Source organism: Neolamprologus multifasciatus, chromosome 19, assembly GCF_963576455.1.
Source record: "Neolamprologus multifasciatus chromosome 19, fNeoMul1.2, whole genome shotgun sequence".
NCBI classification, from domain to species: domain Eukaryota; kingdom Metazoa; phylum Chordata; class Actinopteri; order Cichliformes; family Cichlidae; genus Neolamprologus; species Neolamprologus multifasciatus.
The window spans coordinates 16,607,788-16,635,476 of NC_140457.1; the positions used below are offsets into that span (position 1 = coordinate 16,607,788).

General features: G+C 40.6%; 2 protein-coding genes across 4 annotated transcripts; one reads left to right on the top strand and one right to left on the bottom strand.

Annotated features, from left to right (window-relative positions):
* Positions 1 to 1,337: 1,337 nt before the first annotated feature.
* Positions 1,338 to 10,362, top strand: selenon (selenoprotein N). Its single transcript, XM_085143571.1, has 12 exons — positions 1,338 to 1,775; positions 2,466 to 2,583; positions 4,913 to 5,043; positions 5,366 to 5,578; positions 5,677 to 5,801; positions 7,004 to 7,141; positions 7,251 to 7,332; positions 7,656 to 7,844; positions 7,922 to 8,027; positions 8,359 to 8,471; positions 8,596 to 8,697; positions 9,124 to 10,362. The coding sequence occupies exons 1-12, from the start codon at positions 1,587 to 1,589 to the stop codon at positions 9,289 to 9,291; spliced, it is 1,674 nt and encodes a 557-aa protein (XP_084999697.1). The 5' UTR covers positions 1,338 to 1,586; the 3' UTR covers positions 9,292 to 10,362.
* An 83-nt stretch (positions 10,363 to 10,445) lies between these two features.
* Positions 10,446 to 27,050, bottom strand: LOC146496310 (oxidation resistance protein 1). Of its 3 annotated transcripts, none has more exons than XM_085143570.1 (16): positions 26,895 to 27,050; positions 25,480 to 25,702; positions 23,688 to 23,884; positions 23,342 to 23,421; positions 19,933 to 20,076; positions 19,204 to 19,374; positions 17,058 to 17,189; positions 16,784 to 16,968; positions 16,339 to 16,700; positions 16,088 to 16,247; positions 14,297 to 14,483; positions 13,961 to 14,077; positions 12,843 to 12,995; positions 11,827 to 11,922; positions 11,571 to 11,644; positions 10,446 to 11,433 (listed from the first exon to the last, which is right to left on the bottom strand). In XM_085143570.1, the coding sequence occupies exons 2-16, from the start codon at positions 25,578 to 25,580 to the stop codon at positions 11,298 to 11,300; spliced, it is 2,295 nt and encodes a 764-aa protein (XP_084999696.1). In that variant the 5' UTR covers positions 25,581 to 25,702; positions 26,895 to 27,050; the 3' UTR covers positions 10,446 to 11,297. The 3 variants fall into 3 exon arrangements, with proteins under 3 accessions (XP_084999696.1, XP_084999694.1, XP_084999695.1); XM_085143568.1 differs by having other exon boundaries at positions 19,204 to 19,377; XM_085143569.1 differs by lacking the exon at positions 26,895 to 27,050 and adding an exon at positions 25,803 to 26,857 and having other exon boundaries at positions 19,204 to 19,377.
* Between the last annotated feature and the right edge of the window lie 639 nt (positions 27,051 to 27,689).

Genomic DNA, 27,689 nt, shown 5'->3' on the forward strand with positions numbered 1-27,689 from the left:
AAGAGGAAGTGGGGGGGGGGGGGGGGGGGGGTGCTCCTGTGTTGCTTATCACCTTGTTAGACACACAATGTTAAAGACGCACATATTGTGGTCTTCCTGTAAGGTAATCAACAATCAAGGACACAAGAGATGCATCCGCCTGCATCACTGTCAGCTTATCACCCAGAAGGGTTGGCCTGATGGTATTGAATGAACTGGAAAAGTGGAAAAACATGACCCTCACAGGTCTCACCGGCTGGCCCAGATGGGCGTAGACAAGAATGAGCAGTTAGATGATGGCGCCCTCAGCTCCAAGGTGGGGCTGGCAAGCAAACTCAAGGGGATTCTGATGTGGCCTGGCTATAGGTCCCGGCTGGGCAAGGATAAGTCTTTCCAGGGTCTTCACAACGTCCCACAGACCTGTAATCCTGTGGCACTGAATTCATATTGCACTAAAATGTTGAGGTAAGGCTACTTTAGTGCCTTTTGTTTGGGGGAGTAACCTTTTAAATGTACATCAATGATAAATACATTTACATTTACACAAAAGGTGGCACATTTACATATGCCACCTTTTGAGGTGAGGAGGTGTCCTTAGATCAGCTATAGCTATAGGTTCAAACCCCAGCGCTGCTGAGCTTCCATTGCTTGGCTCTTGAACAGGACCCTTATCCCCGCCATGTATATATTACAAAGCAGCAGATAAATAAATACGAACCGTTAACGCATTTAAGATAACCCAATTAATTAAGTGATACATGAATTGATTTTTCTGTTTACAAGAAAGAGCAGAGATTTTCACATTAAGCAAAAAGCTTCTTACATCTTAGCACACGCTTATGACAGCATCAAAGTAAAGGTTTGATAGTTTTAATGGAGTGTTTAATTCTATTGCAGACAGATCTAACCATTAAAGAGAAGATAAAAAGAAACAAATGTTAAACCTCTGCTTCTAGATTAACTTACATAAAATAAAGGTAAGAAAAATCTAAATTTTTGGACAGAGCCATTTGGCAGATACATTTATAACTCGTTATAAATTAGTTGCATTGTTCCTTGCGTGAACAATGCAACCATATGTCTTTAAATACAGCTACTGCCCCAGTGTACCCAGTAAAAAGATTGTAAAGTTATACTTCCGATTATTACTTTCAAAATAAATCGTGGCGCTTAGCTTAGTTTAATTGAGTTTTTCTTTTTTGCCAGTAACCAACAACGACTTTGGCATTTTGCTAAAAAATATATTTGAATTCAAAACAAGTTGATCATAATATCAACTTACAAAAAATTGCTACATTACGACACTCTCGCGCTTTTAGTTTGAACGCCAAAACATTATACATCCGCTTTACCGAGCCAATTACATGCTAGCTTGACACCTTAACTGCATCCATATGGCTCGAGATTGGATGTGGGAAATAAGAAATCCGTGCTGCTAGCTAACATTGCACAGCTGTTGCCAGCGGGGGTAACGGCCAGAGAAGAAGCGAGATCCTCTCCTGCGGGACAGAAAAAGTCCCGCTAGACTCGTCGCACTTTTTAAAGGAGCAAGTTTACACTGAAAGACGAACATGCCCTCGACTAAATAGCTGTGGTGGAGGTCGAGGATGGCAGCAGACGTAGATAAAAGAATCCCGGAGGAAGAGAAAAAGATTTCGCCGCAGAATGGGAAGCAGAGCCCGGGCTCGAGATCCTGGATCTGCAGGGGGATGTGGACTTGGGTGGTCGTCTGTGCTGTTCCTCTGTTCGCTTTTGGGATAAAGTACTACCAAGATGCCCAGCTCCTCAAACGTCATGTGAGACCCAAATCTGTAATTATGTTATATCACAGTTTAACAGTGATCTCGACTTGGTGGGTCTAGCTGTGTTAATAGAAACTTTGCAGTGACCTTCTCGTCCTTTTGAGGACCCATGATTACATTAATATCAGCGCAGGGACATTCTGCTGTTATCTTGCAGTAGTTTTCTCTGTAACAGATGTGTTTCGATTATTTATTTAGCGGACACGCAGTCACCATAAAGCTCCACATCTGCAGTTTTTCCACCCCCGTAGTGTTTTATTATAGGGGGGTGGGTCTTTGTCACAGCTGCTAAAACTCACCCCTTTGTCCACATCCACACTTGTTTGGTTACTGAGGGTCTCCAAGTTGTTCTTGCACCTCCCTCCCCCTCTTCCCTCCATTGTAAGGTCGCTGGTAGGCACGCGTCTGCTTCAGAAAGGGTGATTTGACTGAAATGCATGCTAGGAATCTTCCTCCTCAGGGATGATCTTTATCCAGGCAGGATGCTCAGTCATTTGGGATAATGTAGCACATTACTTTGAATGTGTCACACATCTGAGCGAATGTTTTTGTAGTTGTAATAATTTAAAATATTTGCATTTCATGTGATGGGGTCTTAATGCCCTAATATTTTTTTATGCTGCATTAAAAAAAGCATATGAAATGACCGCGAAGATCAGTCTAATGCATGTGTCCCTCCAATAGGAAGAGAGTGTTCGGACACTGGGTGCCGAGGGGCTTTTTCTCTTCTCCTCTTTAGACACCGACCACGACTTCTATCTCAGTCCAGAGGAGTTTAAACCTATTGCAGAGAAGCTCACAGGTGCATCATTTTACCTTTCTTTGTGCTTGTCACTTTTGTCCAATCATTTTCCTTCAGTCTCCTTTGTTACCTATCATTGTGGTCACAAGCTTACATATACTCATGAGGCATGAATTTCAAAGTAGGGCTGCCACAAACGATTATTTTGATAGTCGACTAGTCACCGATTATTTTTGCGATTAGTCAACTAATCAGATCATGCATCCATTGGACGTAAAACGTACAGCTTACTGCACAAGCATGCATCTGCTCTTATATAACTATCATTAGCTTACAGCTTTAAGTGTGTAAGGTATGTGCTAACTAAAAATAAAGACAAGATGATAGTTTATTAAATCTTAATGAAATTTGCAGATTGTTTCGGTGAAGTTTAATAAACTCCTTGCTATCTAAAATATAACGGGACACCGGAGTATATTCTCCAGCATCTCACACTTCTGATAATCAGTTGTCTGCTTGACCTTTATTCAGCTGTGTAAAACCTATAACTTTAATTTCAGCCAAACAGATTTACTCAGGAACAAATAAAATACTAAAAAAAAAGCCAAACAATAACATTTTTAAGTTATCTAAGTGACTTATATATGTTTAACCTGAGTAGAAAGACTGCGGTGGGTTTGAAAACGATTTGCCGGGAGTCCGGTGCTCTCACGGGCTCTAGTGAGCCTTGCCCCCGACTAGCTATCGAGCTGGTGGCTAACAGACGTCTCAGAAAACGTTGGAGTGCTTTTGAAAATATGTGGTGTCTTGATAAACTGAGCAGATATTTGAGGTTTACACAGTTACATTCTCGCCTGAAGATATGTTAAACGTTTATTTTGTGACCCAGAAAGAATAATAAGAGTAATATTAAAACTAACTTGCTGCCGCCATTGTTGGAAACTGAGCTGGGCTGCTATGAATTCTGGGACACAGCTTCTTCTTCTTTGGGGTTTAACGGCAGCTGGCATCCTTGTTCATGCAGTGCTGCCATCTTCTGTTTCAGTCCGTTATTACACCCTTAAATCCTACTACTTATTCCTGTGTCTTTTGTTATCTTACAAAGCTTCAAACGACTCGTTGACTATTAAATCAGTCGTTGACGATTTTGATAGTTGACGTAATCGTGACTAGTCGACTAATCGTGGCAGCCCTATTTCAAAGTAATCTGATTTTACTGATTTGTTTGAATAGTTCTTTTTTTCAGGGTGGAATGATTGTGCAGCATACATCTTTAATGACTTAAAACAAGAACCGGGTGCACAAGTCTGAATTTATTTTGGACTTTCTCTAATCTACAGGGTCGAAACTATACATATAGGCTTATATATATGTATACATCCCTACTAATATTTGACTAAATGTCCCTTAGCAAGTTGCGCCTCAACCAGATGCTTTTGATAGCCACTAACAAGCTTCTTTTATAATTCTGGCTGTATTTTTGACCACTCTTCTTAACAGAATTGGTGGAGTTAATTTAAACTGATTGGTTTTCTGGCACAGACACAGCTTTTAGCCACAGTCTTATTGTCAAAAGGATAGAGGTCGGGGCATTGGGAAGTCCAATCCAGAAGCTTAATGTTAACCTGCTTTATTGATGCCAAAATAAGTTTTTGATGTGTGTTTGGGAGCATTGGGTTTAAACACCCAGTTGTGTCCAATTTCTAACCTACCTATTCATGTTAGGTGAAGTTGAAGTATATGGAGGTAGTCCTCCTTCCTTATTATTCCATCCACTTTGTGCAATGTACCAGTACCACTGACAGCAAAATGGCTCCAGAGCATGATGCTGCCACCACCATGCTTAACAGCCAGTACAGTGGTCTTAGGTTTGATGATATAAAACATACTTCACTGTGAACAGTGACACTGGTGTTCCAGCAGTCTCGTCAAAGTGGTGACACAACGGAGTAGCTTGTACTTACGTACAGTTATTTGAAAGGATGATCTTGGAATCTGTAGTTGTTTAGAAATGATGCCAATAGACCTTCTCAACTTGTGTACATTTACAAGTCTCCTTTGTAAAGCTCAACTTAGCTCCATCGTGTTGGTCAATCCAATGAGTGCTGTTACAAAAAGTCTTTTTTGTGCTGTCAAAGAGAAACTACCAGCTGTAGTCAATTATGATCACCAAGGAGAAGTTAATGAGACTTGGCCTTCAAGGTTAAAGACATTACAGAACCTTTGGCACCACTTAGCTATAAAGCATGTCTACTTGTTCCATCCTCGAAAAAGAACAGTTCAAAGAAATAATTAAATGCCCCAAATCATCATGACATTCATGACATGAGTGTATGTAGACTTGTGACCACAAATGTATAGCCTCACACTGACTCTGGTTTACTTACAGGGATTACAAACCCAGCGGATTTTGAGGAGGAAGCGATCCATGACCCCAACGGGGAGACTTTAACCTTGGAAGCCAAAATGCAGCCTCTCCTGCTTGACTCCATGACAAAAAGCAAAGATGGTTTCCTTGGAGTAAGACAATACCAAACTCTGCATGCTTCCTTTATACTGCTGGTTTATTGTTCTCTTTCTCATCGCTGCTCTACAGCGTCTGCAGAGGACTGCTTTAATCAAAATCACAGCACAGAAAATCCTAGAAGGGGCTAAATTATAGCGTGTTGATGCAGTTATTGTTGATAAATGTGCTTGTACATTGTCTGACTGTCTTACTCAGCTCTTTGTGAATGCAGCTCATTCAAAAGGTGCAAGCAGCCTTGAATTGAATCCAGAATGAAACTGCTGAGAATTTGTAATGCTTGTGCTTTCCAAAATTACCTTCCTCCATCTCTTTCAGGTTTCTCACAGCTCTCTGAGCGGGCTGCGGTCTTGGAAGAGCCCAGCAGTGCCTTCTTCGTCCTTCTCTGCAAGCCAGTTTAGGGTGTTCTTGCCCCCGAAGAACAAGATAGAAGTTGGTGACACGTGGTGGGTGATCCCCAGCGAGCTCAACATTTTCACTGGATACCTGCCCAATAACCGTTATCACCCTCCCACACCAAGGGGCAGAGAGGTAGCCTAAAAATCCATCTCTGTTTGGCCTATGGTTAGATTGTAACTTGCGATTATTGCACTGTATAGTGGCTTATGGTTCTTTGGCTCTTGGTGCAGGTCCTCATCCACTCCTTGTTGAGCATGTTCCACCCTCGGCCCTTCATCAAAACCCGCTTTGCTCCGCAGGGCGCAGTCGCCTGCATCCGAGCCAGCAACGACTTCTATTACGACATTGTCTTCAGGTGAGGAGGGAGTAAGGAGGATGGCAGTGTTTTTTAATACGTTTGAACTATTAAACTGCAAAATATGTGTATTATGCATTAGTGCTGATTGATGTCTAAAGCACACAGTGAATTTTAAATTTATTACGTCACTGTGTTCACTTTATTATTCTGTCAAAGGTTTTACAGGAATTCTGTGTGGATGAATTCAACTTTTAGTTAGTAAGGAAGCAAAAGATGGAATTATTTGTTTTTATGCTCATTCTTGACTTTTTAGTTTCCAGCTTTAGTTCCAGATGACAGCAACAAACCATAGACAGAGTGAGCCTGGTTCTGCTGGAGGTTTCTTCCTGTTAAAAGGGATTTTTTTCCAAGTGCTTTGTCACAGGGAGTGGGCTGATTGTTGGGGTTTTCTCTTTATTATTGTAGGGTCTTTACCTTTCAATATAAAGCGCCTCGAGGTGACTGTTGTGGTGATTTGGTGCTATATAAATACAAATAAATATGTAGACTGCCCTACGATCAACTCACAAGAACCCGTTTCACAAGCCTGAATGTGACAACTAGTGGCAGCTTTTATAAGACAAAATTCAATCAGACAAAACACAATAATGAAGATTTACTACTTGCATGTATTTCTACAAATCTCACAGAGCCTGTTTCAGGGCCCTGAAAGCAACAACTCAGTACTCATGTGGGAGATTTCAATTAAAAGAAAAACAGTTAGTAGTTATAGTAGTTAAAATTCTTTGACCTTTATCTCATTGCAGATGGTTGTACAGGTCATTCCTTACATTTGGTAAATAAAAATCAGTCTCCCGCCTCTCACAAAATTGTCTGCCTCCAGCATCAACTGGCCTTTTCTGTTACTCTGAGCGTAGTAGCTTGCAGGTGCAGTGGAAGGGCACCGTTTTGTTTAACTTGCTGTGTGCGTAAGATGCATGTTGCTATGGGGACCATTCCCAGAAATGGGCTGGCCAAAATGTACTGAAAACCCAAAGTGATATGTGGGTAGGATTCAGTTAATTTGTGAGTTTGACACCTGTGGTTTGAAGTCTTTGTGATGCTGCTGTAGTAAAATAAAGCCTCTGACAGCTTTGTGAAGGTCGAAAATCAAAACACCGTGCAAATGTTATGACCTGACTCCCTGGTTAGTTCTTGTAGGGATTTCCGACAGAGACTTACGTGCTCTCAATTTTTACTCCTTCTGTTCACCCCTGCAGGATTCATGCAGAATTCCAGCTCAACGATATTCCAGATTTTCCCTTCTGGTTCACACCAGGCCAGTTCACTGGCAACATTGTCCTCTCTAAAGACGCCTCTCACGTCCGCCTCTTCCACCTTTATGTCCCCAATAACAGGTAAATCCCTCTCACACACACACAAACTGTCACACTGTTCATCGTGTTCATATACTCCCCTATCGATTGATCGTTGTGAAGTTTGGGTGCCACCTATGCTGTGTTACAGGTCTCTGAATGTAGACATGGAGTGGCTCTACGGAGCCAGTGAGAGCAGCAATATGGAGGTGGACATTGGTTACCTGCCACAGGTATGGCTGTTTATCTCAACACTAACTGTCCTCATCCCTGTGTAGCTGCATCAGTATTGTTTCTTGCTGACTGTCCTAACTTAGTCTTTAAGTTAAGTCACATCTATTTGATTTCCAGTCAATCAAACAGTACTAATGTCACGGTAACTGCCTGTTTTGACTTTAATTTAAAATCCATATGGATTAAATACTTATGAATCTGTTCATTTACTCAGACATGTGTGGAATTTCACAGAATGTAAAAGATGATCCTCAGAAAAGACACACAAAAGTGTCTGATGTAAAGCGTGTGTAGTATTTCTAACGAGAACTTGCGTTTGCAGTTAGAGCTGCAGTCGGCGGGCCCGTCCACTCCCTCCGTCATCACTGACGAGCAGGGTAATATCATTGATCGGCGTGACAGCAGCAATGAGCCCATCCAGTTTGTCTTTGAGGAAATCCACTGGACCTCTGAGATCAGTCAGGAGGAAGCTGCTCGCCGCATGGAGGTCACCTTCTATCCCTTTAAGAAGGTAATTCTCTACGTTCAAATAAGTTGGTGATTATGTTATTGCACACAGTGTCGGTGTAACACTGTGCTCCTTCCCAGGTGTCCTACCTGCCTTTTTCAGAGGCTTTCGATCGAGCCCAAGCAGAGAAAAAGCTGGTGCACTCTATTCTGCTGTGGGGAGCTTTAGATGACCAGTCATGCTGAGGTGAGATAATGTCATGCTTCAAAGGTGCATCACAGTCATTAAATTTAAGCTGCTAGCTTTCTAAAGGCATACCATTACCAATTAAATATTACTGTAAAGTGCACTTAAGCCCATTTTTCTGAAATGGCAGGTAAATAAAGGTGTTACTAATGATGTACTAATTATATAAAGGAAGGATCTGTGCCAGTCATTCATGTCATTATTAATACCTGTGCTGGTTAATTATAATTCATTCAGTCTGCCAACCTTGACGACCATTACACCTATTTGGAGTTCTACCTTTTTCCTAATATGTTCACCGTATCCTTGTCTCCTCCCCACGCTTTTATAGGTTCGGGGCGAACTCTCCGGGAGACAGTCCTGGAAAGTTCGCCCGTCCTCGCCCTCCTCAACCAGAGCTTTATAAGCAGCTGGTCTCTGGTCAAAGAGCTGGAGAACCTGCAGGTAAGCAGCTATAGTAGTGAAAAATCCAAGAAAGTTGTGCAATTACTGAAAAATGTGCTTATCCTCTTACTTGAAGTACAGCTGTGTTTCCACTTAATAAATATCCTGTTTCCTCTTTTCCCAGGCTGATGAGCAAAACCCTGCGTTGAGTGAAAAGGCTCGCTTACACCTTGAAAAGTACAGTTTTCCTGTGGAGATGATGGTGGCTCTGCCCAATGGAACCATTGTAAATATTATTTTTCCATAGAATTAAATCATAGGCAAAAGCACACTATTGGGAATATTAGGATAATAAATGTTGGCTATCTGCATTCTCCATGTTGCATTAGCAGTGAAACAACACAGTCAACTGTGAGGCTGATGGCAATGAAATAATAAAAATGAAATACGGTAACATTAGCTTAAGTGGATGCATCATATCCCCATAAGTGCCCACTGACTAGCCGAGCATAATAAAACTGGCAGAGATATGGAAGACTCTGCCAAAAATGTACTACATAGAAAGTTATTTACAGTTTTATTAGCAGCTATTGCAGAAAGTGTTGTGAAAGTCTTACTTTGAAAATGCCATATTAACCCTGGCTTGACCAAGTATAGATGCGAAGAAGAAAGAAGCCTCTAAAGCCTTTTATCCTCTTTTATGTGGTTTCAGGTTCATCACATCAATGCCAACTTCTTCTTAGATCAAACTGCCATGAAACCCGAGGAGGAAGAAGCAACTTTCAGCTTCTCCGGCGGCTTTGAAGATCCCTCCACATCCACTTATATCAGCTTCCTGAAAGAGGGCTTGGAGAAAGCCAAGGAGTACCTGGCACAGTAATGTGTTTGAGCTTAACCAGACTGGGCAAATGATCCAAGATTAGGAAAACCTACCAAGCATCTGGTGGCGTTCCTCTTCTGTGTGTGTTGGCAGCTGGAAACATTTTTGCCTTCTGTACTCTTTGCTACTATTTATTTGGACGACTCTCTCGGTTAAAAAAAAGTTTTATATAGTATTTGTATTGTGACAAGTAGAAATCCAAAGGCCTTCCACGCTGAGCAGGAACAAATACAGTATGTCACACATTTAGACTTGCTCTTTATCCTTGTAGCTGCTGAATAACATAGCTATAAGATATAGATGGAGGCCTACCAAGTCCCAGTTTAGTGTCAGTACCATTCTTTAGTGCATTACATCCAGTATTGTATTCAGTATTTCTTTTTTTATGTAGTGGTGTTGCATGTGCAGTATTTATTGACTGATTGAGCTTCTCTGCTGCTGAGCGTACCCAGAGACGGAGCTGCTGGTGTTGTTTCCTCCAGCTGTGTTTCTGCAGTTAGTGAAGGCTTTGCCTGAAAGCTCTCGCCGAGCTGGGTAACGCCTGATGTTCTTGTTGAGGCTGCTGGAGGGAAACACCCTTCTCTGACTCGGGACAAAGGCATAAAGAGGAACTTAGAAACTGGACTGCAGAACGTAAAATGAATGAATCTGATGTTTTCCCATATAGCTTGTGTTTAAAACCAAATGTTACAATCTATTCACAGAACGATATGACCACACCAAAGAACTTCTCTTTTACTGTGTAAGCAGATGAATTTGTTAGGCTGCTTTCCAATTATGGCTCATATCTGTGTAAATCAGGGTGAAAAACAGTTGGATTGTTTCTTTAGTGAGGAGCAAATAATTTCTGTCTCTCTTCCCATCATATAAACAGAACAGTTGGCATCTTCAAGTCCTAATTTCAGAACAGAAGAGCCCAATGATCTCACACACACACACACACACACACCCATGTGAAATATCTTGCTGCTTGGAGCCTTTAGAGGGGAAACTCCCCCAATATTCTTCTGTAACTAGCAGGTCGTTTGATTTTCACTTGTATAACAAAAACATTTTTTTAAACAAAAAGAATTGAGTTTTCTTTATAACACACACACACACACACACACACACACACACACACACACACACACACACACACACACACACACACGTTTAAATTCACATTGTGCTGATTTTTATTAACTCATCTACAGTACTGTAGAGTGTAGTTAGAGTAGATTGGTCTATCAGAGTAAGATACAGCCGAATGACATAATTACATGAATCTGAAGTATTGATTTTTGCACGTTCAGAAACCACAGTGGTGAATAGTGACAAATGAGGCTGTTAAAGTCAGAAGAAGTACAGATGATCTTCTATTCAGAAAGCTTTCTAAAAGCGGAGCTCCAAGTGTTCGGCGTTCATTTTAGCCGTCTGCGTCACCAATGAACGAAAAGCCATTAAAGTGATGATTAGTGGTTAAGGAAGGGAAGTGCTCGCGAGAGTTTGGGCTGTACACATGCAGTTCAGAAAGCATTGAAGTGGGGACATGCTTTAACTATGAAGGGAGACGTTTACACAATAAATAGTGGGATATTGTGATGTTACCGATTCATATTAACAGCAAAGTGCAGTCTGAGATTTGTCACTTATTCCATTTGTAACGTAGTCCATCCAAAAATTAGGATTCAAAGAATCCAGTTCAGCTCTACAGTTCACTGTAGCACAACTTAGTTTGTCTGCCAAACCCACAGGAATGAGTCAGCCACTAAGCAGTCCACCCTCAGAGCCCACTCTGACAGTAGGCTGTTAAGGATCAGCTTTATTTCAGTTCACTTTGTTAAAATCCACAGCACTTAATCACATGGATTAATCCAGAAGTTTAAGTTTGATTGTTTTCGTTTATGGATGTTACCATGAAATGAAGGAGCTGCTGCATGTTTCCGCTCAGTGATAAATTCTGTCTCGATTAAAGCCGATCAGCAGCGACGACGTGAAACAAGCTGAAACGTCGTCCAATCTCCTCAGCTGAATTTCCACACTTCTAGCTCCATGACTCGGAAGTCATCGGTTTCTGAAAGGCAGCAGTTATTAAAAGTGTAGCAGGGACTGCTACGGCCCAGGTATAGGTTCTCATCCACCCACAGACCGAAGTGACCACTGTGGAAAAAGAGGGAGACGGTGGTTAGTGAAAGGAAACCGACCCTTCTTGGCTTGGTTTGAAAATTAGAGCAATATTATTTTTTGTAAGCCACAGAAGTATAAATTAGTGGAAGTCGAGAAAGCTACTTAATTACCTGCCTCCACCAATAGCAAAGCAATCCAAGTCTCCCTTAATAAAAAAGGAATTCTCTCCAGTCCACTTGAAACACTGCAGAGAGACGTCAGATAATCATCTCACATTTATAACACACGGAGTGTCTCTGTTTTACCTCCATCAATTCATTTTCCCAGGAAGCATCATTCATCACAACTCACATCCATACCTTCAGTCATACCATCCTGTTATTTTGCATTTCTACACTAGAGAAAAAAAAAATCTGGATTGGTTACCTTGAAGCGAGGATGCAACATGAAGAGAAACGTTTCTCCTGTACCGTAAAACATCTCACTAGGCCTCAAAGGGTGAGAGAGGAAGGCCCCAAATATCTGATTAGGAAAAGTCATAAGAGAAAATTAAAAAAACTAAAGACTAAAGATATATATGTTTATTTGAGACAGAATAGTTCATTTTTACCAATCGATATATTGGTAAATCACTAGTATCGGCCAATATTTGCAGATATATTGGTATTTTCAATTCAGTTTTATTTAAACAGTGCCAAATTACAACAACATGGTAGACCCTACAATAATACATACATATATATTCATTTATAACAACTGATGAATGATAAATTAAAAGACGAGTAAAGACGAGAAGGGAGAAACACCGTTCAACCATATTATAAGCGTTAATGTTTCAGAGTTGGGCATCCTGCAACCTCCGTACTCTAAATGTGTGTTTGGAACACGACAACCAGAATAACCAGCTGATCTGAGAGTTCGGCAGAGCGTGAAAAAGTAATTCAATTCAACAGTCACCTCAAGGCCTTTTATATTGTAAGGTAAAGACAGTACAATAATACAGAGCCAAGCCCAACAATCAAATATCCCCCATTAGCAAGCACTTGGTGACAGTGGGAAGGAAAAACTCCCTTTTAACAGAAACCTTTGGCAGAACCAGGCTCAGGGAGGGGCAGCCATCTGCCACGACTGGTTGGGGGTGAAAGAAGGAAGACAGGACTGTGGAAGAGAGCGAGCGATTAATAATAACTAAAGATTAAATGCAGAGAGGTGTATAAACACATAGTGAGTGAAAAAGGAGAGTGAAGAAGAAACAGTGCTTCATGGGAAGCCCTCAGCAGTCATCTATGACTTGTGGCAGTAAAGCAAGCACAATCATATTATCTTAACAAGTACTTATAAATACTACACATAACAAACATTAGGGAAATCTGCTGATAGTCTAATATCGGTCATGAAAATCCTAGAGTGGTCGGGCTCTAGAGCTGACAGTACATTTTTACCTCATCGAGCGCATCCTTGATGACAATAATAACAGGGGAGTCCGTGCCGCTGAGTTTTCTGTAAAGCGACTTGAGGCTGGCGCCATGACGCGACGTGCTGTAAGCCAGCTGCCACGTGTAGCCAACAGTCCTGGGAGGAAGCTCCTTACACAGCTGGAAACAGATGAAAGGCGGGAAGTAAAATAAATGAAATTAACATTAGAAAGGTTGACATAGCAATTAAATACTGGAGATACCATCTGTGTGTGTTTTCTAGAAAATATTAGGAAACTGGCATTTATTTATTTCTGAATAATGAACTACCTGTAATAATAATAATAATAATAATAATAATAATAATAATAATAATAACAGGCATTGAAGAAGTAATGGTATCTCTTCCTTGTCAACCCCACAAGTTTTATTCTGCTCATGTGAATGTAGCGTTTTCAGTGGGAGAATCATTCCAGTCACTCCTTCAGCATCTGCTGACTACAGGTCATTATGCACATGAACAGGAACGTCTTTCTGGGAATTCCTTAACTGCATGATTGAGCTTGCATCAAGACATTTCTTGTCAAACTTTAATTAAGCAGAAACACCACACAATGAGTGCCACTACTCTAGGACATCTATATAAGAGCAGTGTGTGAGCCAACTCAGCTTTCTATAAATAGTCTCCTGAAGATACTTGGCCATAAAACACTAAGCAGTAAATCTAACTGTATTATACTATCGCTTATGAGGTCAAACAGTTCTTTTCTTACATCATTTTAAATAAGATTAGCTATTCCTCTTTCAAAGTAAGAAAACAAAAACCCACTTTACATTTATCTTATAATCTGATGAAACCCTTTAAAACTTGGGAGGCTAAAATGATTTTCAAATGCATATTTAGTTTCATCAATACATACTTATATTTACTTAAAAAGTCTCAAAAATGCAAAAAAAAAGGACAGTAATTTCTGTTGTATAAAGATAAGCTGTTGTTTAGCATAAGCCCGGTTTTAATTTCTTTATTATGTCTTTACTTAAAGAACCTTTAACTTCTTGTGTCCCCTTCTGAAGCTAAACCTAGATGCTCTTACATCATCAGATGATTAAAACTCACATATAGACGCTTGTTTGGTGTCACCAACCTCTCTGACGTGTGAAGCCTCCAAAATCTGGCTGTTCTCAACAATATTATTGAGTCCTTCGGGGTCTCTATCAACAATCAAGAGTGGCTTGTCTCTACTCTCCTCCATCAACACCATCTGCAAAAAGACACTTGTACATTTGAAAAAAGCTGTTTTTCTTCTAGAATATTCTAATAAAAACAAGTTTTTCTTTATCAGGAAACAAATGTTTTAACCTGCAGTGCAGGTCACAAACTTACAAACATGTTATTCTCCATTATCGGCATAAAAGTCCGACTGACCTCATCTCTCATCGTCTGTTATCCTGTGAGACCCAAACAATAATAATCCACTCACCTCCCAGTCGTCCCCTGAGTGTCTCTGAAGCAGCTTGTCCTCATCCTCCTCCTCTTCCTCCTCCTCCTCATCTTCAATGAGTACGAATTCCTCATCATCACGGTCTCCCTCCCCGTCCTCCTTTCCTCCCTCAAGCATACACAGGTCTGGTCGGCAGTGTTTTAAGTAGGCGTACAGCTCGTCGGAGCTACAGCAGGGAGGAGAAGGCACTCGCTCAGAAATGTTGAATCGACAAACAACACGACAGCTGCACCAACACAGTGAGAGCGTGGCACCCGGGTGTGGTTTTCTGCTCAGCTGCAGGCGGAGAGGTGGGGAACGCTGGTTCAGCTCGTTTATGTGGCTTTTAATTATCCTTTTACTGCCGCAGATTTTCTGGTTGCATTGTTTTCCTGAGATTCAGCTTTCTCAGAACGGAGTCAGTGCTTCAGTGAGGATCGCTCAGTTAAAGAGTCACTGTTTGGACTGCATGGATGTTACATTTGAATAGCCGTGTGAGAAGTATTCACAATCATTTACTTGAAAGTACTGATGCCAGAGCATATAAGAAAATCAGAAAGAAAAACAGCAGTAGGGTCGAATTTAGTTACATTGTTTCTATTATTACTGCATCACTATTACTGATGCTGGCTTACGCACAGCTAATTGGAACTACTTCATACTATAGATGAGAAGGGTAAATGTAGCTGTGAAACAAAAACACTAGAATTTATGAAATGTTATAGAGTAGAACTCTAGAGTTGACTAAAACCACTTTACAGATTCCGGTACTGGCACAAGTCTGACCAACATCGTTTTATTATTGGATGCCACAGTGGCCCTTATTATGCACACACAAGCTGACAGACTGACTCTATTTTTCTGAAGACAAGGTAATGTTTATGTGTCCCCTGTTCGCTGAGTGGCAAAAGATAAGAGTGCAAAGTAAGCATTTAATGAAGTGACCCTTGTTAGCACGAGTACAGTGCTGTAAAAAAGCACTTTTGTCACACTTACATGTTTCATTTCATCAAACAAATTTAAATATTAGGGGTTCTTCTGACCTCCTAAATAAGCCTCAAATGCACTCTCGGAGTAAATTTGGTATGCTGGCCACTCCTGGGAAAGTTCACCACTGTTCCAAGATTTCTCAGTCTGTCCATAATGACTCTTGTTGGAGTCCCAATGCCTTGAAAAAGACCATTTGCAGAGTAATAAATCTCAATGACTTGGTGCTTTTAGATTGCCCCATAATATGATGCTTTTGAGGTCTATTAGCCCACTTCAACTTTGCCACACAGGTTCTATTTAAGTGATTTCTTTATTCAACAGGTCTAGTAGCAATGAACAAGTGGACGGCTTTACTTTTCACACAGGGTGTTCACGGCACTGTAGATGGATGACAACATAGCCAGTTAAAATAGTTGGCATGTCCTCTCTAGCTCAGAAGATTTTATATTATGTTAATAAAAGTTGATCAGTGCTTTATCGGTATCTGGAAATATGACGTTGATGCCTGAAATTGATGGACAAGACTGTGGGAGCTGGAGAATTTGCTAAAGCAGAAAGACGAGGACTTGTGTAACAGAATGACGACAGGGTGGAATATTTAAATACTTTAGTTCTCTGAGTAACCAGGATTATAGAGCACAGCGGTGTGGGCTCGAGATTTAACCAAGAGTGCAGTTGTAAAGGTTAGGAGTCTTTAGAAAACTCTCCTGATTTGCATGACAAGAAATGCAGTGATTATTTTAAGTCTGATGGAGTTTTTCTTTAAATCTTTGATACTTTTCTTAGAAGCGCTTTGGTTACCTTTCCTGTGACAGTGCAAGCCAGGTATCCCTTTTAGGTAAGGTTTTGGCTGGTCCCAGGTGAAGACCTCCGACACCCTTTTTCTTTCCTGCCGATGGCTGAACCCGCAGCCTCACAAACATCAGACCCCCAGGACTGCTCGCTGATGACCTCTTAGGTGCTGTGAAGGAAACAAAGAGCAACGATGGCCTCACGTCAAAGGAATAACACATCTAACACATCCGCCAGACAGACACAATTCACATTCAGACCTGCAGTTTGATTTCTTGACTTCTCCATTTCTTCAGATTGCAGTTGGTCCATGTTCACTTTGCTCGCCACCTCTTGACTTCCACAGCAGAAGGTGGCAGCACTGCTCAGGACAGCCAGGCTGCCGACCGATGCTTCAGTCAGCACCTCCAGAGGGCTGCTATCCAGCTCCTCTTCAGCTTCAGCCATGTCCTTGCTCTCTGCCTCCTCATCTTCAGAAACCTCCTTGGTCGGGCTCAGAGCCAGTCTGGATAAATCAGCTGGAGCAGCAGACACCAGAGGTGGGCACGACTCCCCCTTGTGATTCAACTGACCTTGTTTTTTGGCCATTTTCAGCTTCTGGAAAAGTTTTTTCCCTTTTCTCCTGAAAAAAGTGAAAAAAAAGTGGTTATACTGACATTTCATGTAATCCGATATCCACGTGCTTAACTATGCATCCCTGCTGACCTCTGCTGAGAGGTGTTGAAGTGAACATGTGAGATATCAGAGAAGAAGGAGACAGATGCCAGATTGTCAACAGAGTATGACAGAAGGTACTCCTCGCAGCCATGCTCCTTCACCAGAGGATGTGTCTTACACGGATCAAAGAAGATTTTATTAGAAGTCACCAGCAGGATGCCTGAAACACAACCCTGACAAAGAGAGACAGAAAATGCTAACGTTAACTTACAAACGTCCAAAAAAAGAAAACCAACCTTCTCAACCTGTTCTTCAGACTCACCTTACGATCAGTGATGTAGCGGCAGATCAGTTTGAGATATGGCATGGGCTCTGGTCCCTCCCCCTCACAGCACTCTGGTGGCAGAGCCAATAAGCAGAGCTGCCCATCAGGCATCGGTACTGCCTCCACATCCTGTCGGGATCGCAGGTAACAACAAAATACAGCGTTTAATAGAGAATAAAAGGACTTTTAGTCAACAAGCTTTCTGGCTTTAGTCAATGTAAATGTTTGACCTGTTTCTGTTTTTATGGTCTTAAACTGAAGATAACATCAAAAGCCTTTTATATCTGTATCAGTGCATCATTTGTCAGATGTTGCTGTTTGTTCACTGCCCACATCACTTTTCCAGCCTGTTCTCAGAGCTGTGATGTTTTGCTGCTCGTTTCCACAGTAACAGTCATTTGATTCATTTTACAGCCTTCTGGCCTCGTGTTTTTCTCACCACGGCTAACAACCGTTTATTAGCCGGGGGAAAAGCCCCATAATGAAATCTTGGTTTTTTTTTTAATTCATTACAATCATAATCTTCTTCAGCTTCTTTATTATTAATCCATCGTTTTTCACGTTGACTTGGCTGTGGATCACCTTGTCATATTCAGCTTTAGTCAGGTCTTAAGCAAAAGCACCAATATCTGAGTTTATAAATAGTTCTATTAATAACAGATCTGCAATAAAAATCTGACTCACAAAAAAAAGCTCAAAAGGTTAGCACAAAAATGCACCCTGGGCATAAAAAATGTCACTTGGAAATGTCAAAATATTAAATATGAGTCAATATTTTCATGCATATAAATATAAAAAGGATGGGCGTCACATTAATTAATTAATGCCATGAACAAACATATCTAACACATACTTTGGGTGCTGAGGATATTTACAATGTTTTGTTTTTTTTGGTGATTCGGTTTTTATTTAGATTTTTTTCACGTGTTTTTGATATATTGAAGTACAATTATAAGCATTTCATAAGTTTTAAAGACTTATATTGCCAAATAAATCTAATTTATGAGAGACTCAGCATTTAAAATGTTGACCCTTCTTCTTATTAACTTTTGTAATTCTCTGTGGCACACAGAATATCAGCTTCTGGGTGAAAACCTGATTGATGGGGATCTATTTAAGCATTATCAGCTCCAACATGCTAGAAAATGAACAGATTTGAACAGAATTGTCCCTGAATTCTTGGAAGAGAATGTTTTTTTCCCGTATGGTGCCACGGGAAAAAAACCATTTGGCTGGTTTGTTAAAATAAAACTCCACAGGGAACGTTTCGACTTGGAGATCAAGGGGTAATGTGATGTTATGACCAGCAATGATTAAATACAAATTACATCAAGAGAAGCTGTTATGGTTCAAAACAGCCACTTATTTTTTTGTAAGCATTTACTGCATTTCCCTCTACAGCTACCCTGGCCAAATGTTTACACAATACAACATGTTCTGCTGCACTTATCGGCTGTTTATGAGGAGAAACCGAACCTAATAATTGCAATAAATGCGCAATGTAAGAGTAAAAGGCTGATTAAAAACTGTGATCTGGAGCCTTACAGATAAGTAAGGGTGCATATCACATGGCCTAAAATGCCTTCAGCAGCTGGCTCCTGGGTTTGACTCCCAGCCAGCTGGACCTTTGCTACAAGTCATTCCCCGATGCCGATGATGACTGTTTTCTCTCATTAAACTGCAGGGGACAGTTAAATGCCTCACAAACCAACCAAATAAATTATACTTTATACAGAGTCCCATATTATGGTGCTATGATACTATCCCTGATTCAAACACTGATGCATCAGTTTTAAATAGAAACTGTTTATGAGCCCACTCATTTATTATGGCTTTGTAACCCGATAACAGGCAAAACTGGAAACTGAAGTGGATTCAAAAGTCTAGACCCAGGCACATATGTTTCTGAACAATGCTACCAAGTCTTTATTATAATCTTATATACAAAGTAACTATGATCTCCAGCTATGAAAATATCAAATAGCAAAATATATCTGTATAAACCATAAAGAGGCATAAAAGTGGGCTTTTTTTTACCACTTACTTTCACTTCAGTCACATTTTTTAAAAACAACAAAACTGCAAAATCAGTACTCTCGGGATTGCACCACATGCTATTATTATCAGTTGTATTTCTGCTTACCAGTAGTTTGTCGTATTCTGCTTCTGGTGACGGGGACTGAGGCTGAGCAGCGAGTGGATTCAAAGGGTCTTGATCTACTTCCGCTTCTGGTCTCTCCTTAGTATCGGAATCCAGTTCTGGATGCGACGATCCTTCTCCAGGAGAAGTGTTTTTTCCTTTTGGGACGACCAGCTGCTTAAGAGAAAATGCCATTGTAAGAATAGCTGTGACACTCACGTGGGCACACCGTGTAACACTGGAAGAGAACAGAGCAGTTCCTCATTCTACAGCCCTGCATTTTCCTACTTCTTTGTTTGTAGTGACATCTAGGCTCCATATAGGGCTCTGGATGTGAGGTTGGGCACTTTGTTTTACAGCCACAATATACCAATTTAAAGCATTAACCTCTTAAGCCCCAACGCCCCCTGATACGGGGGCAAAAAGCAGGAGATCAGGTAGGCTTGGGGCTTAAGAGGTTAATATGACAACACTTAAAGAAATTATGACTTTGAGCCTGTTCTTTCTCATAAACATAAATTCTGGTTGGGTAGTGATGCATACATGGGTTTAAGGTGGAGCAAAAAAAACAAAACAGAACACTTTCACAGGCAGGCAAGAGGGAGGCACTGCTTTGCATTTCAAATCATCTGCAGCAGGTGTGTCATTCTGATGTGTGCACACGCTTGACAGGCGCACTAAATATGTGAGTCAAATGTCAGCAACTATCGTGTTCTTACAGTTGATACTTACCTCTCTGGTGATGAGGGTAGCAGACGACGAGGACGGTTTAGCTCCTGTAAGGGTGGACTGGTGACCCGCGTCGCTCTCCTCCGTTGAGGATGCATTACTGTTAAACTTAGATGAGACGCTGAACACACCATCCCGAGGGAGGCCCTGTGTGGGGAGAAACACAAACACAAGAAATTCTCTGTCAGTAAATTGAAATCTGATTACACAACACAAGGAGAGGTCATACTTTAATAATGAAAGATATAAATGGGCCTGTTTTGGATTTGCCTAGTACACTACCAGGACCAAATAAAATATATAATCGTTCTGTATTTTTTTTATTTGATTGTTTGTGTGCAGCAAAAGCCATTCGGTTCCTTATCAGAGAGTTGGTTTAATATAAATACAGCCTCCTTAAATGCACACGAGGACATCATTTGTTATGGAGCCCTCTGTGTGCTTCCAGTTTAAACAAGTTCAAACATCAGTGAATCGGATTAAATTTCCAATAAACCTGTGGACACTCTCTCTCTCTCTCTCTCACACACACACACACACGTAGACACAAACACAAAAAAATCTATAATTGTTTGCACGTAAGATCATCAATTTGAAACTGTGGGAGTCAAGCATAACGACTGTCATCGGCTGACAGATGGATCCATCGACCTAAATTTTATTAGTGGCGCCTGACATATTATGTAACCGTGGAAAATCAGTGCTCTCGTGTGGGCGTGGGCTTTTAGCTGTGTCTTAGGACATGGACATGTACACATTAGTGCCGGCTAACGCACAATAATTTAGCGAGTTGCAGCAAACATGTCATTAATACACAATACCTTAGTTTGATAACTAAGTGTACACATAAGTGCTGTGAGTGCAGTGCATATTAGATGCAGTGGAGAAAACAGCGAACGCACCCAGATTTCAATGTATATCAATCAGTCTTTATTCCAGAAACTTGGCCCGTGGAGACGAAAAAACTCATAAAAACACAAGAAACAAAATAAAAACAAACAAAATACACCCCAAATCGCCCTCCCACAAACAGCCAACTACATCTGTGTCTCATCAACAAAGACGGATAATGTATGTGGTTTCAAACCTCATATCCATTGAGCCCACATTCTCATTCTCAGAGGTGTTGAGCCTCTAAATAAACTTACACATGAGACTTCTAAATAAAGCTTCAATTGTACTGACTCCAGCCGTTACAAACATCTCACTTGCACCGAGCCACCTCGGTTTCTTCAATAATAACCTCAGAGTGTCATTATGAGCTACCTGAAGTTGAAACATGCTTTCCTGTAGTTCTCCATGTGCCGTTTACAGAGGTGAACAATATGCTGTAATTAGAGAGATCTTCGCAGTATCTTCACACACATTTCATGCATATGTAATCTGGCATTGCCTATAAACATAATCGCCACCCTGCCATTTAATCTGTAATAACATGTCCCAGATCTTTTTCCTTATTATATGAAATGCTAAATGCCTGTCCTCAACTTCTTTGACATACATCAACATAAAGATTTAAAAGAGCTGGGGACTAAATCTCTCCTTGTCCAACTCCATTGTTCACCGCTAATAAAGCTGAAACACTGTCTCCTGACTTTACTCGAAGCCGCTGGTTGGCATGAGAATAAGCCACAACCCTCACGATGTATTTGGGTAACCTTTTTGAAAACAGAGAAGTCAGCCTAACACTGGCATATTTATGATGCTTGACAAATATGATCATAACCTTCATGCTTTATTACCTGGTAGCTCAGGTATAGTATGTGCCCTAATGACCATGAAGTTAGTGCTTCCAGTATTATCCACCTTCTACAGCTCACTAGGAAAACAATTAAATAAGGTGCTATAATGCTTCTGTCATTATGCAACAATGTTATTCGTTCCAGAAATCCCTTCGACTGTATTTTGAAGCGATATCCTGCAGTTACTACAAACTCTCACCTCTTTCCAGAAACCTGTCATATTGTTACATAGTAGTTTCTCCTCCAGCAGATCAGCTTTTCTTTTTTTTTTTACAAATATGAACTGCATATTTATACTTAGCATTAGTGAGCTTCTTATCCTCAAACACGGACACCTGTCTGGGTACATCAGCTAAAACCCATTGATGAGCTTCAGCATGATACTCTGCTACATATTTATTCCAATCAGATGTTACGTGTGTAATTTTTATGTTTGCAGTCGGGCTTACTGTCTTCATGTAAAGCACTTCTATAAAGAAATGTCAGTGTTTAATGTGATCTTTAATGTAAAGTACACATTTCTTATCCATATCCTTACTGATCCCGTTTCTATATATCTGGGAAAATGTATCATTAACAAAAAAAAAAAGAATGAAGTACCCATAAATGCAGCTATTTACTAAACTAAGCCTGCTTTTTAGAAAAGCCCAGATTTGGATAAAAGTTTCAAGGCTCCCTGTTAAAGGAATGTCTAATCACATGGACGCTAAGACACCGATCAAACTGTCAAAGGTTTTATTGTGTGAGTGTAAAATATGTGTTGATATGGGATTATAGGTACAGGTAGGTGTGGTGTATGCTGCACTAAATCAGGTGACAAGTACACTACAGCACTTTTTAATCTGTGTTAAAGACTCTAAAGACACTTCTATGAAAAGGCCACTCCTAGAGTGACACCTATATGTGGAGAGCTTGTGTGTCCATTGTGAGTTTATGTAAGTTGTTAATAAGTGTTCAGAGGACTGGTCAGATCTTAGAACTAGCAGGTCTGAATTAGCTCCTTCACTTGGTTTATCACCCCTGATAATACATGTTTAGTCTTTTAGCCATCTACACATTAAATAGAATACAATTCAACTCTCTCCCAGTGTGATTTAAATTACCAAAAAAAAAAAACTTCAAAAAACTTCACTATATCAAAGCATAACAGCATTTAGAATAAATACGGAGCAAATTTAATTTCAATGAAAAAAAAGGAAAGGATTAAAAGTGGGAGAAGGCAGAGGGAGGACAGGCAAACAAATCTTCTCATCTTTTACCTCATTGCTACATGCTTTGTCATTCAATTTTAAAATCCAAGCTGACAAACCTTAGAATGAACGTCTGAGAATGCAGTCCTCCTGTATTTGTTGCAGAAGCTCTTAAACAGACTCTCTTTGCCCATGGCGTCTGACAACAGCTGAGCGATTTCTGATTCTCAATCAAAGAATCTGACTCTTAACTCATTGCTGAACCTTGGACAATCTTTATCAAATTCTCTGAAGACCATAAATTATGAAACCAATTACTACCCTCAAGCTGCTAACTCTGGGACACCCAATGATATAAAGTTACATAAATCAGCCAATAAATCCATAAATTCCAAATTTTCTCTTCCATATTCCCACAGCTGTGTGCCTCACCACCCACAAAAGGTCAAATAAAGTTTAAAAGAAAACCATGTGACTCACCCTGCTGCTTGGGCCGTCACCTGACGATCTGCCCACTTGCTCGTTTGTCACTACAGTATTGTTCAGATCCCATGAAGTCCCTGTGTGGAAAAAAACACACATTTCTGCTACGCCATTCTGGTATGATAAAGCACTCTGAGCAGCAGCAGAAGTATGAGGAAGCAGCTTAATATCACAGTTACTACAAGTCTGCTTGAATACTAGTTTAAGTAATGAACAAGAACCAGCCAGCAGGCTCTACATGTCAGTTATAAAATGCTAATTCAAGCTGCAGTTCTTCCAGGAGCGCTTTGCTTCTACATGATGCAAACAGCCTGCCTGAGGATATCGAGCACTGCAGGAGTACCTGCAAGGTAGTACTGCCGCAGCTTAGGGTTTCTGATGTGCGGGATGTGGTTGAGGGGTCGACACACAATTGTCTGGTGCTGGAGCTGGCTGCTGGTTGTAGCCTCCTGCAACACTCGGCCCGATGGTTGTGTGTCCCAGGGCCGTTTTGCAAACTGTGGAGGCTGAGAGACACCAGCAGGCAGCTTGGATCCCAACCTGAGGCACAGAGAATCAAAGACAGATTTAATGCCTTTATATTAAAGCTCGGCAATGTTTAACAAGGCTCTATACTAACATGCCAATAATCCAACTAATATTTGGTTAAATGTAACTTGACCAAACATTTTAGAAGCTGCCAAGAAAGTTTTTGCATAACTCTGGGGGGATCTTTGACCACTCTTCTTGGATGAATCGGTAGGATTAACTTAAATTTGTTGGTTTCCTGGCACAGATTCAGCTTTTAAGTATAGTGCACAAATTTTCAGTAGGATTGCGGTCTGAGCATTGGGAAAGAAATTACAGAAGTTTAATGTAGTAGTCCTCTTCCTTTATTACTTCATCCACTTTGTACAGTGTACTCGTACCACTGGCATCAAAACACCCCCAGAGCATGATGCTACCACCACCATGCTTACAACTGGTACAGTGTTCTTAGTTTTGAAAGCCTCACCATCACTCCTCCAAACATGCCTCTTGCCATTGTGGCCACAAAACTTAATCTTTGTCTGACCATAAAACTTTCCTCCACTGTTGACAATGACACTGATATTCCAGCAGTTTCTAGTTCATCGCAGGCTTAATCCTTATTGGTTCCTGTGTAGTTCCTGAACATCCTAACCAAAGTCAATTTAGGCAACAATTTAGGTCTTCTTGCAGACTTTGGAAAAAGTGGTGACATATCTGAATAACATCTACTTATGCACAATTGTTTGAAATGATGATCGTGAAATTTGCAATTGTTTAGAACTCTGCTTTCTAGATCTTCACTGAGTTCCTTGGACTTCCCACTGGTCTGAGCCTGTCAAACAAATCTTTTTTTATTGCTAACAAAGAGAAACTACCAGGTTTAGCCAATCATGATCACCAAGGAGAAGTTAATAGGCCTTGGCCTTCAAGTTTAATAACACTTTAGAACTTTCAGCACCACTTATTGAAAAGTGGATGTGTATAGTTGAATCTTTATGTTTACTTTTGACCCTGTCTGGATTAGACAATCCAAAATAACTTCAACCTTGTGACCCAATTCTGGCATTTTAAAGTAATTTAAGAAGTGTGATGTCCAATTATTCCATCCTGGAAAAAAGAACCGTTCTAGATATAGTTAAACGGCAAAAATGACCATGACATTAATGCCCATAATGGGTGGATGTACACTTCTAACCACAAATGTATGTAACCATTGGCCGAGAATGAATATTAACACTCAAATATAAATTATACTTTAAGGTGGACTTTCCCTTTAACAGCAGGGATTCAAAGATTGTGTTGTTTAGAGTATGTGAAGTGTGAATAACAGACTACAGCAGCGTTCACAGCCAGAGCCCAGTTATTTATAGGGGAGTAGGAGTTGTCTTTGCAATGGCTAGAGAAGAGACTGAAAGAGTTCTTGGCAAGATGCTATGGCTCTCACCCACATGATGTGACTGAGCGTGGAGTTGTTGGAAATTTGCATTTTGGGATTCTGTTTAGTAGTCAGGCATCACACACAAGGACTAAATTGTAGCTTACTCAAGCTAATATCAGTCAAACATATCACAGACATGCTTTCTTCTTTGCTTTCTTTCCAGTAATCCAAGTATTAGAGGCCTGACCTGGTCTTCACATTGCCGAAGTAGCTAGTCCTCGCCTTGTCTCTCTGGGGCTCACGGTCCATGGCTCCTAAAGTCCCAGCCCTTCTCACAGACTGAGCCATTTTCTGTTTTTCTTTAGTCTGTTGCTGGCAGCAGTGGCAGATGCAGAGGGACGAGTGGCTCAGCTGGCATCCTTCCTCCTCCTTTTATTCCCCATGCCTACCTCCTGCCCCAGTTATGGCACCTACACAAGACAGCAATAAAGTCAGAAAATGTGGAGGGATTTTACAAGCATCCACCTAATTATGAAAGAGAGATGAGTGAAGCAAAAGCCTACACTTTACCCTAGAAAGAAGTGAGATACACATTAACAGGGTTAATCGAAGCAGGAGAAATGTTTGGCACACTCTTAAATAGGTTGCAGCCTGACCAAAATGATAAGACCTGGGAAGAAAAGAGCCATTTAAATCTTCAAATCAAACAAGCAGAGCACAAACTTATATGATGCCTCATCAACGGCCAGTCACATGCTACTATAGCCCTGTTATAGGTCAACTATCACAACAGAAAGAACGCAATAAGATAAGCATTGAATCTAAAAAAGGTTTACTTTTTATGCAGTCGGAACAGTGGGATATTGCAGGAAAACAATATTACAACATATTGCAACACTGAACTGTATTAATGTTTTCCTTCACCACCGTCTTTCTGCTCAGAGAGATCTATAAAGTAAGGTTACACACACTCTCTGACTTATTAACCCTCTATCCTCTCCCAGTGGCATACTACGAGATAATAAAGGGTGAGAATACTCAAGGGAATTAAGACAGATTTCCAGTTCAATAAAAATATCCATCAAAATACGTGCTTACAGTCAATAGGAACTATAGTGATCAAAGATTGCTGACCAGCTTACCGTTTTGTTTTGCATCTCTGTAACTATGTAAAACATGATAATATTATGCAGGAATGTCCTCATAGATGGATCAGATAATGTATGTGTTTGCTTTTTAGCTGGGGAAGGCGCTACTTAGACACTACTTAAAACTATGTTCACGTCGTAACACATGCACCATTGTAGCTACAGCCTAATTGCTGCATTTCATGTGGCATCCCAAAGCTCACATCCCTGAGCGATTAGTTATTTGTTATATCTGAATTAGCGGCAACAGCAGTGTTAGCTAGCTTAGCTTTGTACTGCACACTTTAGGAACATTACACGATCATAGGTTAAAAAAACGATAATAACATGCTTCATGTAAATGTTTAAGGTGTCATTATAGGCGTGGAGGAAGTAAGAATTTGAGACGACATCACACAATCATCAAGACAACAGCTATGGCAAAATATATATATTTATATACATTAGCGGCAGATTTGGGGGAGATGGGGGATTTATAGGAGCAGCAGGTTAACCGAGTGTTGTCTTCACTGACCTGTGTCTAGCCCAGGGATGGAGACGGGTGGCGGTCATATGAGCGGGTCTTCATATTGCAGTGTTATGATATCACTGCAGACAACAGTAACAAGTTCCGCCCTGTTCCCCGGCGTCGCGCCGATTCACAGCTACCTGTCAAGATTGTTCCTCCACCATCGGCAGGCAACGGCGAAGGCGGAAGTGTGTAGCAGGGAAACATCTTGTCTTTTCACCGCATCTTTTCTCATCGCTTCTGAGACAGAGGACTAGTTTGTCCAAAGAACCCTTACTATAAACGTCAGAGAATACAATACTACGCATGTATTTATATATAAATACAGGCATATGCATTTCTTAAACAATATTATAATCAAAGAGTACTATTTTCTAAAAAAAAACAAATATTATAAAAGATTACTGTTTCCCTGAAATAAAGTAGGGAAATACAATATGCGACAACAAAACAGCAATAAAAGACAAAATATTTCCTACTTACCTGCACATGGTTAAGCTTCACAGCAAAAACAGAACAAACAAAACAAAAATTAATGTAATCAATTTATGAAAAATATAATGCAGGTAACCACTCACTTGTCACTTTATTAGGTATACCTGCTAGTCAAGAACTGTCTTAAATCCTTCATGGTACAGATTCAACAAGGTACTAAAAACATTCCTCAGATTGACATGACAGCATCTTACATTAGATACAGATTTCTTAGCTGCACATCCATGATGCAAATTTCCTGTCCAACCACATTCCAAATGCACTGTATTGAACTCAGTCTGTCTGTGTGTTAGTACAGTGAACTCA